At 54.2% G+C, this 16,891-nt stretch overlaps 2 protein-coding genes across 2 annotated transcripts in view; both read left to right on the plus strand.

Annotated features, from left to right (window-relative positions):
* The window catches only part of ARRDC1 (arrestin domain containing 1), a 40,649-nt gene extending 35,266 nt beyond the window's left edge, over nt 1-5,383 (plus strand). Inside the window, exon 8 of the mRNA XM_069772191.1 lies at nt 508-5,383. Within this exon, the coding sequence (XP_069628292.1) occupies nt 508-572 (65 nt within the window). The 3' untranslated portion in view covers nt 573-5,383. The remainder of the gene's footprint in view (nt 1-507) is intronic.
* Nucleotides 5,384-8,751: 3,368 nt separating this feature from the next.
* Nucleotides 8,752-16,891, plus strand: part of EHMT1 (euchromatic histone lysine methyltransferase 1) — a 123,982-nt gene continuing 115,842 nt past the window's right edge. The window contains exon 1 of the mRNA XM_069771266.1: nt 8,752-8,822. Within this exon, the coding sequence (XP_069627367.1) occupies nt 8,802-8,822 (21 nt within the window). The 5' untranslated portion in view covers nt 8,752-8,801. The remainder of the gene's footprint in view (nt 8,823-16,891) is intronic.

Consider the following 16,891-nt stretch of genomic DNA (forward strand, 5'->3'; position numbering starts at 1 on the left):
CCAGCCTGCTGGATTCCTGGGGCCATGCTTGTCTCAGGCGGCTGAGGTGGCAGAGACCAGCGGTGTCCCTTAGCACAGACAGACTGTTAGCATGGTCCTACCCAAATAAACCCGTTTGTTAGCACTGGGGTAACGAGACACTTGATGTGTTGCTTCAGCCCTGGCTGGGACACATGGAGCACAAGTCACCTGTGATCTGGAGGTATTGGAGTACATGAGAATGCTTGTGAAAGAAGGAGAACAGAACAGGACTTCGAGGTGCTGATTTTAACCCCTGTAGGCATCAGGACAGGGGTGGGACTGGCTGGCTCAAATTCTGTGTGTGCACACACGAACCCCATATATTTCAGCGGGGCAGGTTATAGGGTCCTGGAGAGAGAGTGCCTGCATGCATGATGCGTACACATTGGCAGTTTGCTTTACTCTGCACCAAGTTACATAGACTGGGGTGAAGGGAACCTCCCAAACACCCACCATAACTGCTCTTGCTCTTTCTTTCCCCCGCAGAGGCGCCTCCATCCTATGAGCAGAGCTGCAGCAGTGCCAACTCCAGCATCAGCAACGGCAACTAGCCTCCCCTGCTTTGAGTCCCGCTGGCGCTGCCCACCCCCAGGCGCCACGGTTCACCTGCCTACTGCAAAGTCTGGTACAGCACAAGGCGTCTTTTTATCTCTCTGGCTGCTTGGTGGGGTAAATGGCACATCCCAGCCTGGGCTTTTTAAGTCTCTTTCTAGGTGTGGGGAGAAAACAAAAAGGGCAGCCAGAGCAGCTTGCATGTGTGTGTAGGAGAGGTCTGAGAAACTGAACTGTCTCCTTCTGCTGCACCGAGTGCTGGAGAACCGGTTTTGCCCCAGGGATGCCCTCTGCAGCAGCCTGTGTTTAAAGTACTGTAGTCAACACTAACTGCTTTACTATCAAAGCACCTGCGATGCCTTATCTGAAATGCTCCTGACTTGGCATGTCTCCACTGTAGGTGAAGGCTGGGCTGTGTGGACATTTTCTTCTCTTTTAGGGGCCATGTGCTCTCCAGAAATGGTTTTGACAGCCCTTCCTCCTTGTTCTCATAGGTCCTAAGGGTAGCTGAAACAGGAGGTTTCTTGGAGTAAGCAGGTTTGGAAGGTCAGGGACTCTTAAAAAGCCAAAAGCACAAGCCCTCGCTATACTTGTGTTGTGGGGTGAGTGACCGGCAGCCTTCGGTCCTCTTGCAGTGGGCTGCACCACTGCCTGCATGCAGTGAGAGGAGAGCAGGCTCTGGCAGCAAGGAGCTTGCTGGGGCACTTGCTCATAACCCAAGAGGCCCTGATGAGCTGTGGAGGGAGAGCCTGGTGTTACCATGGGGTGCCCACCAGCCAGCTTCTGGCCTTTTTCAGCAAGGGTGACTTTTCTCTGAAAAGCCCTGTAGGAGAGAGTCCATCCTTGCTTGCTGCTAGACTGCAGCACCCAGGATGAACAGCGCTAGTCAGTCTGCAAGTGGGGGGGACCAGATCCCCCGTGTCCCATCTCCCACCCCTGCAGGGTGCTCTCTCCATCTCAGCTGCCACTGCCTTCGGCAGGCCAGAATTACATGACAATCAAGTTACAAAAGTCTGTCCGATGCTACCTCTGAGTCTGCCCAAGGACCTTGTCCATGGAAGCCCTTCCTTCTGGGATGACACTCCCTCGAGGCTCAGCCTGGGGTCTCCTGCAGGAGCAGTCAATGCTGCCAAGCCAGTGTGCAAGGGTGCTTGGCCTGGGGACTGTTATCTCTGTGAGCTGGTACTGGTTTACCGCTTGTCTCCTGAGCCGCCTCTCGAGCCACAGCAGGATGTGAAAATGAGTGAATGGGAACACAAAGTGCTACACCTCATTTGCAGCCTCCGCTGGACCTGGCAGGTCGGGGGAAGAAGCTGGTGGATGTAAAACAACACTTTTCTTTTGCGCTTTTCCTCCCTACTTGTTTAGCTTTTTTAGTATTGACTGCCCAAGCTGAGGAAACCACAAACCAGATACTTAAGAGCCGCTGGCATCCAGCCACAGCTGAAACTGTGGACTGCAGAACTTTGGCACCTCTGAGAATTGGTCTCCATGCTGCCTCATGCTGGGCAGGCAATATTTAACAAACTTGTTAGGAGCACTACAGCCTCTGCCTCCTCATTTTAGCCTGCCTCTGCACACCCCTGGCAGGCAGCTAGGGACATACCCTGCTTTGCACTCTTTCTTTGCAAATGCTTTTTATCTTATTTTATTTTTTTTTAAGTGTTGAACTGCTTTAATTATAGTGTAGAGAAGGTGCCATTCTGAGCAGTGCTGGCACAACATGCACCAATGTTGATAGAATGATTGTCATTGTTCCTGAATATATATATATATGAGATGAAGTTTTGTTTTTAATGATTGAATTCAGAAATACAAATTTTAATGCTGTATTTAATAAATTATTCTAAGAGAAATGCTGTGCTTTTTTATCCATTTCTGATGCTTATCCATGTGCCTGTTCATGCCAAATCCAGGAATGCACTTTGCTGACTTCTTACAAAATGAAGCAAGTTTTTTGCTCTCACCAGGAAGGATGGTGACTTCTGCCAAGGCAGCTCGGGGGCAACAAGCATGGTGCAGCCTGACTGTGGTGCTGGGCTCATAGTTCCAGATGGTTGGAGGGAGTTTGGCACCGTGTGGGCTCAGGTCTGGAGAGAGCAGCCACTGCACTGCTGCTTCCCTGGCCCTGGGTCCCAAAGCCATGGTTTGTCCAAGTGGCCCATGGGTCTTGGGCAGTGCTCTCTGCTGTCTGACTGGAGAGGTGGGCTGGTGGGGAGGAAGGGGAGAGTGGAATCTCCCTTCAGGAGAACAGAGATGGAACAGCCAAGGTCTGGCTGGAAGGGCTGGAGACCACCAGCCCATGCCCTCTCCTAAAGAACCATTTGGAATAAACTTACTTAAAATGGAAGAAGGCTCCTCCCCACACCCACAGTTTGGTGATACCATGTCTGAAGCATGTAGGTGTTGCCTAAATGTTGTCATTGTGAGTAGCCTTAGGTGTGATCTGTGTCTCAGACACGAGGATCCTTCTTCACCCTCTGCTCAACTTATGCTTCTGTCCAGCTTTTATTATTCAAGACTCTCTCCTTTGTCTGGTGGTCTGTGCCTGCCATGAAAAGTATCCTTGATATGCAGCAGGTCAAAGGCAGGTGCTTGTTTGTTCGTAACAGTATGTCTCTTCCCCAATGCTCTTCCTCCCAGTTAGTTGAATCTGCTTTGCCTGGCTCAGCCTGTAGCTCCTGTGGCCTTCCTTGCTGTTGGCAGTACCTATCCCTTCTTTCAGCCCTCAACCCAAATCCCTTCCACACCTCTGGAAAAATTCCTACGAGCCATCAATCCTTCTGGAAGTGCTGGGTTGGGCTACAGGCTCCTAACCCAGCTGGGGTCTGGGAGAGGCAGCCTGGGCTGGGACTGGATTCCCGGTTCCTTGTTCTCCATCCCTGAAGCTGAGCTGCTGGTGACGTGTCCAGCTCATGTTCCTTGGCTGGAAAACTGGAATGCTGTTTGGTTACTGTGGCCAGAGCCCCTGGGATGCCCTTCTATACCCCCAGCCAGTGTCTGTCCTCCTCGTTTAAACTTTATAGCTGGGAATGCACTGTTAATGGTGGAGGCTGTGGAGAGGAGAGGCCAGCTGAATCTCACACAGTTCCTGTGTTCTGCCCTGTGTCTCTGCAAGTGCTCCTGTGCACCTGAGCTTGCTCTCCCAGATTGTATTTGCTAGAGACTGGTCCTTCACCTCTTGCTGTACGTGGTGTCCCCTTTGCAAAGCAAGGAGCAAACGGGCACACTCTTCTTCATTGGTGAGGAGTGTCCATCTCCGCTGGCTGCTGTGGAGGGAGCAGGAACGAGCTGGAGCTAGACCTCATGGTAGTCCTTGTTCTTTTGGATGCTAGGGCTGGGCACACACAGGTCCTGCAGAGAGAGGCCTCGCTCAGACCTGTGAGGCAGCACCAGCCAGGATGCAGCAGGACATCACCCTAAGTTTGTCTCTGAGCAACCTCACTGTTGTGCAAGCAGACAGAAATAACTGGCAAAGCACTGTGGTTTTCAACGTTCCTGCCCAGCTTTGCCTGTTCCCCAGTGCTGCGGCAGGGAATTGAAGCCTGACACAAAGAGCCTTGTTCATGATTCACAGACCCCTTTGAAACGGTCCAGGACTGCAGGATGGAGAAGTTAGTCCAGCTCTTCTTAAACCTACCCACAGTTGTAGCCTCAGGGTGCTATGGCAGCAAGGTCCTCAGGGTATACGAGTACTTTGGATGAGCACAATGGGGCTAAAACCAATGTTTGGGTCTGAGTATGGTCCCCTCTGGAGAGGGCAAGTGGACAATCCCTCTGTCCTCTGACTCGCTGCTGTCTCTTCTCTGCAGCAGCCTCTCTGGCTTCAACCTCTTTAAGTCCCGGGGAGCTCCTGTAGGCCCCGAGTTACCCCTCTCTCCTCTTTCTGAACTCTGGAATAAAGAGGAAAAAAGCCCATTTTTTCCAAACTCAGCTCTGGGTAAAAAACTTCAGTGCACAGGAATTCATTCAAATTCCTGGCTCAAATTTTTTACACAATTGGTTTTGGTTTTGTTTAAAATGGGGAGGGGAAGTGGTGGAGCGTGAGTGAAGCTTGTGAACTAATTGTTTCCAAACTCAGCAATCAATGGAAAATACCAAAATTATCTTCCGTTTTTTTTTTTCCCTGCTGCTGCTTTTTTGTCCTTCATGGCTTTGTCCTTGTCCCACTCTCCACATGTGCCACCTCCATATTTTTGGCTTTTTCCGTGTTGTTTGTGTCCTGCTAAACTCTGCTTTGGCACCTGTTGTCCCACTGCCTGCAGGAGATGGGGAAAGAGGAGACAGGGGATGCAAAGGCTCTTCTTTTTGTTGGACGGTGATTCTTTTTTAGTTTTCCACTGAACTTCCAGTAGTTTTGTAAAAAAGTTAAGTATTTTCTCCTAGGAAGTTTTCCTGTTGAGCCAGCACAAGAGAGGAGATAAAGGGTGTTCTGGGGTCCATTGGGTTTTTATGCTGTATTTTAAAATATTTCCAACTATCTGCAACAGGAATGTCCCATCCTTCCTCCCCAAGAGAGGCTGGTGGGGTAAAGCCCTCAAAACTTGTGCCCTTTCTTGTACCAATACTCGTGGCTGTAATTCTTTATTCCTGTGGTTCTCTTTACAGATTTTGGGGTTTTATACAACAACATTTATGATGGCTCTGTTCAACCTAAGACTTCTGTGCAATTTATTACTGGGTTTTAAAATGTAAACTATCAGTTTTACATGTTTACCACGGCTTCTGGGGAGTATTTTTGTCCTGGGTTTTAAACCACCAAATGTAGAGAACTGAAAAACGTAAATAAAGATCTCCTTTTTTAAGATCACGTGTGCTTTTGCTCGGGGTAAATGTGTGATGAGCACCGTCTGTGCGCCGAGACCTGCTGGGACGGCCTGGCAGAGCCGGTGAGAAGTGGCTCCTGGCTTTCAGAGGAGGCATCCGCGTCTACAGCTGAAGCTCAAAAGCCGATTTCTAGCTCTTACACGCTAAAGCAAAGCCACGTCTCCTCCAACGTAGTGGGGGCACCGTTGGGGCGGGAAAACACAGGCGGGGTGATCTAAACTGTCCCTTGCTCCCACGATGGAGAAAGGTCCAGCTGGAAGGACTCGGACTCCCAGCCGGAGGAAGCACTGGGCCGGTGGGGTTGTTCTCTTCCTGCCGGCAGGAATCCCAGGATGTGGAGGTCCGTCCCTGCTCGCCCCGCACGGTGCGGGAGAGGGCGATGTCAGCCCGGCTGGAGGGCCGGAGCGGGAGCCGCCATGGCGGAGCTGTTCGCTGGCCCCACGCTGCCTGGGGCTGAGCCCCTGCCCCGGGCTCCGCAGCTCCTCTCTGGGGCTCGCAGCAGCTGCTTCAGGAAAATGGGGAGTTCGTGGCAAAACAGAGCTCGTCCTCGCCCCTCTCGCGTTAATTAGCACGTGAGGCTACACCGGTGGAGCTGCAGGGTTCGAGGCGGGATGAGAGCCATGGCAGGCGACCGTGGGCTGCGAGAGCTCTACGGGTTCCCGGTTATTCCTGCTTCTTGCGGGAGCCTCTGCCCTTCCTGATGGCCCAGGGAGGTTTGTCCCAGTGGCTGCAGCGTCCCCGGCTCCAGCTGGGAAAGATGGAGCCCCAGCAAATGGAAGGGGAGAAGTGCCACCAGACCCACGGGCCTGATCGGCCGTCCTGCCCTACCACCCTCCCTCTCGCCCCCGTCCCAAAGGCGCGAGGGCCCCTGCGGGTGCTGGGACCTGGGCGCGTGGTGGTTTGTAGGAGCAGGGATGAAGGCGGGCAATTCCCTCCTTCCCGTCCTCCCACGTCAAGTTGAGCATCCCCAGTGCAGGATGGTGATGATGTTCCAGGGCGACGCTGGCCCTCGCTGGAGCCGAGGCTTTCCTGACGCGCCGTTTCGAGGTGCTGGTGGTTTTAGTTTGTGCGGGGAACGGTCACTCCATCCTGGGGGGTTGCCAAGGGGGAAGGACACCCGTCGCTTGCCAGCACCATCCTCAGCTGTCTCAGCTCCTTCCCCGGCCTGAGGCAGGGAGCCATGGGACCCCCGGGGTCCCCACACAGCAGCAGGCACCGGAGGGGCCACGGTGGGGGCTCCGCGGGGATGCTGCCTTGGTCCTGCCGGAGCTGCCAGTGCAGAGTGGGGTTCTCCGGGGGCTTAATTAATTAGCTGCTGCTAAACTGGGGTAGAGGCTGCTCTGATGGGATGAAGCAGGCCGGGGGGCGAGGTGGTGGCCGGGCCGGGCAGGGCCTCCCCCGGCGGCGGCGGGTCCCGCCTCAGGCCCGGGGACTCTTATTTTGACCGCGGCGCGGCCGGGCGGGGGCAGCAGCCGCCGCCGCCGCCGGCGGGCCGCGCTCTGGGGCCGCCGGGAGGCCGCGGGGGCCGGCGGGCCCTTCCCCGCCCGAGGGCGGCAGCGCCCGGCTGCCGGCGGGCTGCGGGCCGGCCCCGCGGTGTCCCGCCGCGCCCGGGGGAGCGGGGCCGCCGGCTTTGGCCTCTCGCTGTGTTTTGGGGCCTCGCCTGAGGCACTGAGGGGTCTTCACGCCCAGCCCCCCCCCCTCCACACCCCGCGACTGGCGGTTTGCTGCGGGGGAGGCTCTGCGGGAGCAGGAGCGCGGATCGGCCCCGGGCTGGGGCTCGGGGCTGTCAGCCCGGCGGGGCGGCCGAGGGCCGGGGCTCGACGGAGGAGTTAGGGCAGCGCGTGGCCCGTGCTGGGCTCCCCGGTGCGGGTCTGGCAGCGCCGAGGTCACTTTGTTGTCAGAACTGGGGCCAAATCCTGAGTTACGCGGGTTCGTGCGGGCACCGGCACACTCTGCCATCTCACGTCCTCCTGGCTTCAATAAGTGCATCTTTTGACACAGCGATGGCCTCCCGCCCCGTGGGTGCTAACGGAGCAGCACCCGTGCAGCGAAGGTGTCGGGACGAGAGCGGTGGTAACCCCAGATGTGAACCCAGCAGCGGGCCAGGGTTTTTGGAGAAAGCGGCCAGAAGCAGATGGTGGCCAGGGCCCCTCACAGCCGCTGCCCGCACGACTCGGGGTGCTGGAGGGCGAGAGTCTCGCCGCAAAGCAAACGAAACCTCGCAGCCGTCTGCCCGCCATGTTGGCGTGGGGCTGCAGGCCAAGGGAGGGAGCGTCGTTCCTCCTGATAATACATGTGTAAATTGACGTCAGGGCGCTTGAAAGCTCCCCTTTCCCTCCAAGAAACAAGTGCTCCCCTGCCCGGGGAGGCGGGTACAGCAGCATCTGCCTGTTCCTGCGTCTCCCCGGTGCCGGTGTGATTACCCTGGGTGGCAGCCGAAGCAGCTGTGGGGCTAAAGGAGCCCTTGGAGGCGTTTATCTCCCCCCTTGCAGTATCTTCTGCTTTACCGAAGAGCTGTAAAAGAGCTAATTGTTTTGGAATCATGGATTTATGGGCCTGAGCATTAGGAGGGGCCCCGTGAGATTTGGGAAGGTGAAAGCAGCTATTGTGGGTGCTAGGGGTGTGGGAAAGGGAGTGAAGTGGCTGGAAGTGACACCACCCCCCTACACCCCCCCCCCCGGACCCTCTGGGGCAGGACTGGGGAGAGCTGCTTCCTCCTCCCTCGCACGTCCATCCCCGTCTTTAGCCAAGACGGACTCCTGAGAGCTTGCACGCATCAAAATAACACAAAAGTGGGAGAAGTTCCACCAGGAGGTGCTTTTCAAAGGGTAGTTTTTTGGCAGGAGGATGGAGGGACTCCGACTCTGGGATCTTCCTGCACGGGTTTTGTTTCGGATTTGGGGCAAGCGCTGCCGCTGGGCGCTGTCGCGGCGGGGTTCTGCTGACACTTCGGGCAACTCGTCATCTCTCCGTTAGGAACGGCTGGTGCTCTTGCCCCCCAGCAGCGCCGGACCGGCCGCGGGTGGGGGACAAAACCCGCGGTGCGAGGGGCCAAAGCCGCCGTCTCGGGGGCTCTCGGTGCCAAGAGTGAAGAGTCCGTGGTTTGGGGGTCCGGCGAGGCCGTGCGTGGGGAGCGAGGGGCCCTGTCCCCATGGCTGCCCTGTCCCCGTCTCACCCCATCCTCAGCCCACCCCCAGCCCCGCTCCAGCCGTACGGCAGCCGCCTGACGGGCGCCGCCATGACGCCGCACGGCCAGAGGAGCCCCGCGGGGGCCGCCATGCTGCCGCGCGCATGCGCGGTGGCCGGCGGAGCGTCTCCATTGAGAAGAATGAGGGGAAAGGGGCGGAGCCAAGGCGTGAGGAGCCGCCGAGGGGGCGGGGCTACGCTCCGGGGCTCCGGCCATGGCCACAGTGGATGCCGAGGTGAGTGAGAGCGGCGGCGTCCATCTACCCGGGCGGGGGGAAGGAAGATGGGGGAGCGTGGAGTGGTATCGCCCAGGGCCAGGCGGGTTCTGTCGGAGGCCGGGAGGGGGGCCGTGCCCCCGCCGCCCCATGGTTCAGTCCAACTCCTCTGAGGGGAAGAATGTGGGAGCTGCTGCCATTGTGTGTAGGGGGGCCCGGGACTCTGTATAAGTAACACCCCTCCGCGGTGAGTCAGTGGTATGGGCCATACAGGTTCCGGGGTTCCCCCCCAATGGGAGCGAGTGCGTCTGGCGGAGGCGGGGGCGGAGGTGGGGGGGGGGGGGGGTTGGAGCGGCGAGGGCGCCATCCATGTTCCGGGGCCGCCCCATGCGGCGGCGGCGCCGGGCGGCGCTGGCGCGGCTCCATCCAGAGTCCAGGGCCGGCGGGGCGCGGCGGCGGACGGGCCGCCGCTATGAGTCATGCAGGGTCCCGGGCGGCGGGCGCGCGGGCGCCCGCGCGGGGGCAGGCATGAGGCATGCAGGGCCCCGGGCCCGCGCGGCGGCGGGGCGGCCCCGGCCCCGGCCCGGCCCCCGGCCCCCGGCCCGCCCCCGGCAGCCCGGCCCCGCGCGCGCGGCGGGAGGAGCCTGCCGGCCCGGCCCCGCCGCCCGCCGGAGGGGCGGCCGGAGCCCCCCCCGCCCCCCTCCCGCGCCGGGCGGGAAGGGGAGGCGCGCCGTCAGGCGGGCTGTAGTGCCTCCCGCCGCCTCCCGGGGGGCGGCCGCGGCCTCCGGCTTTCTAGGAACCGGGGCCCGGGAGGGCTGCGGGGAGGCGGCGAAGCCGCCTCCGGGGAGGAGGCCCCAGAGTTTTTCCTCAGAAAACTCCGAGTTTCCTCAGAGGCCGAGCGGCCCGGCCCGGCCCGGCCCGGCGCGGCGCGGCAGCTCGGCTCCCCGTTGCGGAGCCCGGGCCGGCTCTCTCCCTCGGGGCGGCGCGCCGGAGCAGGCCCAGAAGCCGCCCCTGGCCGTCAGCCGGGCGGAAAAAGCCTCCCTCCGCCGGCTGTCGGAGGGCGAGAGGGGAAGGGAGGGCCGCGGCGTGCCCGGGGGGCGCAGCGGCCTCCCTGCGGTTCGACGGCCGGCCAAGCCCGGGCTGCCGCGGTGCCGGCCTCCGCAGAGCCGTGACCGCCGTTACCGGTGCGGGGCTCGAGGAGATACCGGAATCGCATCCAAAAATCCCCACAGGAAACGAAGTTTGCCGTGTAATGACAATTAGCCGTGATTAGCCAGATCTGTAAGCGTCCCCAAAGAGTGCAGCACGCAGCTCGACTACCCCATAAAATTATGCGAGCGGCACAGGGAGTTGAAACGTTGGCTGCGCTTGCCGTGTTGCTTTACGCCAGACTGAAACTTTTCCCTCGCTTTTGTGAGAGAATATAAACTCTCTTTATAAGTCTGTTTGCCCTCAGGTGAACACTAGATTGCAGCGTGCTGGCTGCTGAGCCTTCACATGCACGAAGAGAGCAACGAGATAATAATAGAGGTGTACGTTCATGTACAAACTGCATAAGAGCTGGAGATGAGTGGATGCTCCATAAATGTGGCCGGATGTAGTCACTTACCGATCAGCGTCTCCCGACAGCTGGGTTACACCTCACCGTTCAGGTGTGACAGGCAGTGCTGCAGGCTTTCCCAGCTTTCTCCCTGAAATACTGTGTTCAGAGGGTTGTGCTGCAGCAGGGAACTTCTGCCCGGTGCGGGATGAAGTCTGTAGCACGGCCACACAAGTGGCAACAGCAGTTCTTTGCAAAGTGCTGCAAAGACAACTTGAATTTATCACTCGGACAAGATTCCCGTCATCTTTGGTGGGAGTTTTGTCCAAGGCTTTCCTTACACTTCCTGTTCCATCACAACTGCATCTCAAGGCCTGATCCTGCTGCCCTTCCTTTGTGCTTTTGAAGAGGATCAGGTGTTTATCTTGCCGTGTGATAGAGGAATCGGCCCTCGGGTGCTTTTGTGACTCCATGGTCCGGTTTTGCCTTCGGCTACCTCGGTGTGATTGCTTTCAGAAGAATGGCATGGCTGTAACCGGGGCAGGAGTTGGCTCATAACCTGTCAACTCTTAATGCACAGGTTAGTCGTAACACTACAGATGCGCACCTTTTATTTTGGGAAGCATCTCCCAGGAGTCCTGGCTGGGTCTGCTCTGTATGCAGAGCTTTAAGAAACATTGCTCTTAGAATCAGGCTTAATATCCACAGATGTTGCCGTGGAGGGAACAGTGACTCATTTGGAGTTTAATTCTTCCCCTCCCCCATAAACTCAGTTAAATCTGAGGCCAGATCGGCCTTTGCTTATACCCCTCTGAGGCCAGAGGGGAGGAAGTTGGTATAAATCAGGCTGGAATTCAGAGACCGGAGGAGATGCTCTTTGCTTCCCCAGCGCTGGCGGGGGAGAGCAAGGACCAACATCCCACAGCTGTGGTGTTCTGCAATGTGCCAGTTGGAGCAGAAACGAGGGATTATTTCACTTGGTCAAGAGAGGTGCAGAGGTGTGTTCCTGGGAGGAGATATTTGCTCTGAGCCAAGAGCTGGATGGGAGTGGGCCGGTTGGAAGAGTGCTGCAGACAAAGTTGTTGGCAGTCAGCTAGCTCAAGACAAAAGCTTCCAGTATGGAATAGCTTCTTGCCAAATCTTAGTGTTGATGGGTGAGGGAGAATCTCTCCGAGCACCAAATTCTTCATAAGTTCTGAGTTGTAAACTTCGGTGGTTATTCTCTTCTGGGTGCCTTACTCGGAGGCTGCCCCAAGTAATCGCTGTGCTTCAGGAAACTGTTGAGCTGCCAGGTAGTAGCTGTGCTGCAGTCATTAGGAGCAATAAACATATTGCTGCAGAGAAGCCTGGTTTTGCTGTTGGTGCTTTTTAGCAGGTGTCTTATATCCAGTCTGGTTTGGGGCTTTTACGTATTTTAGACCTACTGTGAATACAGCACTAAAGATTAAAGTTTAAGGAATTGAGTTTGTCTTGCTCAGCCAGTTTTATGGTAGTGCAGATTCATTGAATTTGATGCTGCTACTCCAGTTTGCATCAGTTTAGTACAGAGCATCAGCTGACCTTGTGTTTGTGTGTTTCCTAAAATGATCGTTTGGTGTGAGCTTGAAAAGGGAGTTTCAAGCCACGATGTTTTTCCTCAGGCTCGTGCTAACCTCAGGAAGGCTGGTGCCTGCATGCTAAGCAGAAAGTAAGGTGTGTGTGTGGCTTTGAATGAAGTGGTTCTCTTCAGAAGTCACACTGCATTTTTCATTTTTTTTCCTCCTATCTGTTCTGATCTGTAACACCTTTTTTTCTGGAGATGCAGCTTTGATCTTTAAAGTGAAGAGACAGCATGCAAGCCACATAGAGGACAGATTTCCCCACTGCTCAGCACCCTCAGCCGAGGCCGGATCTCCGACGAGTTCAGCACCCAGCAGCTCCCCACGTTTTAAAGGCGAGGACTCAACAGGCTGAGCAGTTTCGCAAATCAGGCTTGCGGTGCTATGGCTTTGCCCTGGCTTTGATCCTTGCTCTCATCCCCTCAGCCAGCTGGTGCCGGGAGCTCTGTAGGCAGCCCTCCGCCTGTTCAATGAACTCCCTACTGGATTAAGGGGCAACATTCACTCATGTCAAAGCGCTTCCTATTCACGGGTCCCTGGCTGGAAGGAGGTTGCTGTAATAGGCCACCGAGTGCAGGAGTGATAATAGGAAAAGCCAGGACCTAATGAGCAGTGCCTTTGAGCAGTGAGCACGTAGATGATTTCTTCAGTTTCCCACTTTCTGTTTTGCAGGTGATGCGAAATCCAGTGCTTCTTTCAGGCCTGCCCTGCCCTGCCCTTCCTCCTCTCTCATTTACTCCTGCCAGCTGGTATCACAAGTGAGGAGAGGGCTTTGCTTTCCCAGGGCTGTTGCTTTTAATATGGAGTCTGTTTCAGTAAGCTACATCAGGAAAACTTGGTGCATTTTAAACCCCATCATCTTTTCTCCTTTGTGAGCTGTCTGGAAGCCTGCATGTTTCGATGGCTGCAGGACAGCTGTTTTCCTCAGTCTCCTTAGCGCAGTGAGGGATCTTGATACTACATTGACATAAGACTGTGAACACGGACAAAATATGTGTGTTTCCACTTTTGTTACGTTTCTTCTGGGGTACCAGGGTTAATATGGTTTGCAACGTCTTAGCTGTGTCTTTGTATGAAGAAAGAAGTTTTTTCCCCCTCTCTGATACTGAACACCTTGTGAGGAGAGTTTATAACTTTATCAGTTAGGGACTTTCACACAAGGGTTACTTTGTTAATGTGTTAAAATTACATGCTGCCCTGTCCATGACGAAATTTTACCCTGTGTCGAATGGATGCTAACATCTACTTTCCCAACATGAATTCTCGCATGTGGAACAAGCTGTGGACTAGCAAAGGCCCTTTGGGAGCTCATCTTTTTCTTCCATGTGGAGAAACTTTAAATAATAATAGAATGGGCAAATATGACTTCTGAAGTTTTAAGAAAGCCTTAAAAGTGCCCTTCAGTTGCATTAAGCTAACATGGCTGAGCCAATGTGACTGAAGAAAGCATCCGAAGAACATTTTGTCAGTCAAGGCAGAATCAAAGGCCTGGTTTACACTTTAAAAAAAGCTCTTCCAATATAATTATGCTGGCTGGAGAGGATGATTTTTCATTTTTCCTTCCTGAAATAGTCATACTAATAAAAGTCCTTGCTGTGGATGTAGCTGTATTAGTTTAGAGGTGTTTTTAGACCAAGGTAGCTTATATTTTGCTTTCCAAAGCAGAGGGTTGGCCTACATTTGAGAAGTTTTGCCGACTTAGTTATCTGCCCATGAATGCGAAGAAATTGCTCTCCCCTCCACCATAGCTGTGTCAGCAGAAGTCCTGGTAGAGATGCAATTACCAGCAAAAACCCCAACAACAACAAGAAAAACAAACAAACAGCTCTTCCGTGGAGGGAGCTGATTAGAGCTGTGCTGGCAGATAGAGCTGGATGGGCACTCACCTTGCTAACAGCTGTGCCAGCTGATGAAGGCATTAGCATCCCTTAGCGGTTCATTGCCGCTAGCAGAGAGTGATGTGCCGGTACCCTGGGGTATCGCACTTCCAAATGTGCATGAGAGCAGCTGATATCGAAATGATTAGGGACTGATACTGTTGCGTTGCCACTGATCTGAAATGCTAGTCTGGGGCCTTGCTCTTTGTCACCTTCCCTGGCATTTTGTGATCTGTCTTTTGTGATCCCTTCCTGAAGCTGGGGCAATGCTGCCTACGTGGCCTCTCTGCGCCACAGGTGGGGCTGTGGAGGGGATGGCAGCAGGCTGCATTCCTAGCAAAGTGCTTGGAGCAGAGCACAGCTGGTGCCTGTGGTTTGGGTCACTGGGTCCCAGAAAAGGAGGAGGTCAAAGGTGGTTGTGTTTTGTGCAGGACTGCGAGAGGTTCAACGGGTCTGTTTGAGTGCTTCAAGACATGTTTTGCTGGAGATTTCCCCCTCCTTGACCATCGTGGAAGCCAAAGGTCGCCACTGAAAGGCTCATCTAGCTGTCTGTGTCTAAGGTAGATCAGGGAGAAGTCGTGTGAGTCCGTCCTCCCTCAGTGCGTGGGCAGGCACATCCTGTTGGCGATGGCTGGTGACTGGTTGAAGTGGTAAAGTAAATCCGACAGGGAGTGGAAGCTGTAGCCCTCCTGGCTTAGCTTGGCTGCCAAGCTCTGTGAAATGCATATAAACCCAGAATAAACTGTACTTATAAAAGCAGTTGATGCTGGTATCGCTGCGTCTAAAATAGAAAGGCTTTCCTGCTTTTAATTAAAAATTTCTAGCATAGGCAAAGTATCAAGGACATCCAGCGTATCCTCTTTTCAAGTAGGAAATGTTCTTCCAAGAGGATTCCTGTTTCCTTAATGCCCAGCCTGATCCACACCATTGTCTTGCTGTCTGCCTCTGTACCAGCTCGTTTTGCCCGACTTTATGTTTAAGATAGTTTGGCTCCACAGAGGAGTCACCATTCAAACACACTGCCTGACATACACTGTGGACAGCTGCTGAGCAAGGTGAGCCGACACGGTGTAGGGCTGAGCTGCTTGCCGGTACAAGGGACTGGCTTGGGGGTGGAGGTGGGCTATTAAATATTAAATCCATCCTTTTCAGTGTCATATCTCCTTCTCAAGGGAGAGCTCTCAGAGGCAGTGGTGAGCAGTGTCAGTTTAGGACAGGGAGACGGTGACTGGGATGGACTGGTAGAGCAGAAAATTCAGGTCCACTTCTGCTTGCATACGGCTAATCATCCTGCAGAGACAGCACACAGGAGAGGGAGGAAATTTGCAGGTGGCGCAGCTGGGGAGGAAGTAAATACGGAGCAAGATAACCAGGCTGACATGGATAAACTCAAAATAAAGCCAGGTAAGTGACTTATCCCATTTGCTACAGGGAAATGTAAAATTATGCAAACAGGGATAAAAATAATCGAAGTGATTATAGCTTCTTCGGGTCAGCTAGGCCAGTACATGACCCAGGAGATGGTTATGAGCTTGCTGTGGCTATAGCATTCAAAACCAACAGCAGAGAGCTGGGGAACTGAGCAAATTGAGGTGAGTGGAGATAATAGTGGTGCCCAAAGACTACACAGCAGGCCCATTACTTGTGATTTGGGGCAAAGTATTTCAGCCAAGTCCAGGAGGCTTGTGATGCTGCAGAAAAACATACCTGCTTGTGCTTGTCTCATTGCTAAAAAGAAGAGGAACATGGTGTTTATTGCTTCTGAGAATGGAGGGCAGCCAGGATGAATCTGATGGCTTGAGCCATCGTTAGAGTCAAAGGGAACACAGCATGAGAGCACAGGGACCTCTGGAAAGAGAATTGCAGTCCAGGTGTCTGAACTGAAATATGCTGTGCTTTGGCCTTGGTTATGTTAAGAGGAAAAGTCCATGCATTGTTCAGAATGCTACTTCAGATTTTGAATTAATTTTAGAACTCAAGTGTAGATGTGGACAGATGTATTTTAGCATGTTAATTGGCAAAAGGCAACCCTGGTCTCTCCAGGACTATTGGCCATGACCTCTTGATGCATTTGAATACAGCAGTGAAATATATTCCGCCCCGCCTCCACCGCCCTTTTCCTTTTTAAGCATGAGCTCCTGGATTCTGGGGAATCTCATCTACCTTCTTCTTCAGTCACATATTTCTAGTCCTTGCAGCTTCAGAGGAAGTTTTAATAGGTAATTTCTCCCAAAGGCTCAAAGCTAGAAGGCAAATTACCCAAATGTTTTATCCAACTTCAGTGGTAATTGGGGAGGTTTCATACTGCTGACCCAGAGCATTCAGAAGCTATAGTCAGGTTCTCTCAAAAATCATAACATTGTTTCAAGAAGTGGGAAATTAAACATGCACATGGTAGAAGACTTAGAAAGGATTAATGGGTTTCAAAATTACATGCTTCATCCAGCTGTTGATTTGGGAATTGAAAGTACGCCTGTTGCAATATCAGGAGGTAGTTATTGAAATGTGACGTTCATTGGTGTCTAGTGAATTCAAATGCCCAAAGGCCTTTGACTTCAAAGCCGTGCCCTGCTCCAAACTGACTACAGTTTTTGATGCTGCATTAGCTCAGCCCAGGTGCGAGCAGCTGGGCAGCAAAGCCATATATATTTTTTACTATTTCTTCCCTGTAGTTTTAATTTATCCTCTCTTGATTATCTCAGTTCCTGGGGTGTTACCCAAGGCATGTTTTTATGCTGCCCTTGACTGAAGTTCATGCCCTGTGAGTTTTGCTTTAGGCACGTGGAAGGGACTTGCTGGAAGGCGCTGGAGGCTGGCAGCGCTGTGCAGCTCATGTCAGCTCCACATGCCCTGCGAATCGCCAGCCATATCTGTGCTAGCGCAGGGTGGAGGGGAGGATTTGGGGGCTGGAGAAGCAGTGCCTCCAGCTTGGAGGTCGTCAGGACCTGCACTAAATGGGAGATGGGGGTTTAAGTCACTTGCATTTTTGGGACCTGAGAAATTAACTTAGGTTTTTTGATGCATTTCTTATGTCCAAGAGGGTAGGTAGCAAATTTACACCCCATCAAATGTGGT

The sequence above is a fragment of the Haliaeetus albicilla genome, chromosome 26 (genome assembly GCF_947461875.1).
Source record: "Haliaeetus albicilla chromosome 26, bHalAlb1.1, whole genome shotgun sequence".
NCBI lineage: Eukaryota > Metazoa > Chordata > Aves > Accipitriformes > Accipitridae > Haliaeetus > Haliaeetus albicilla.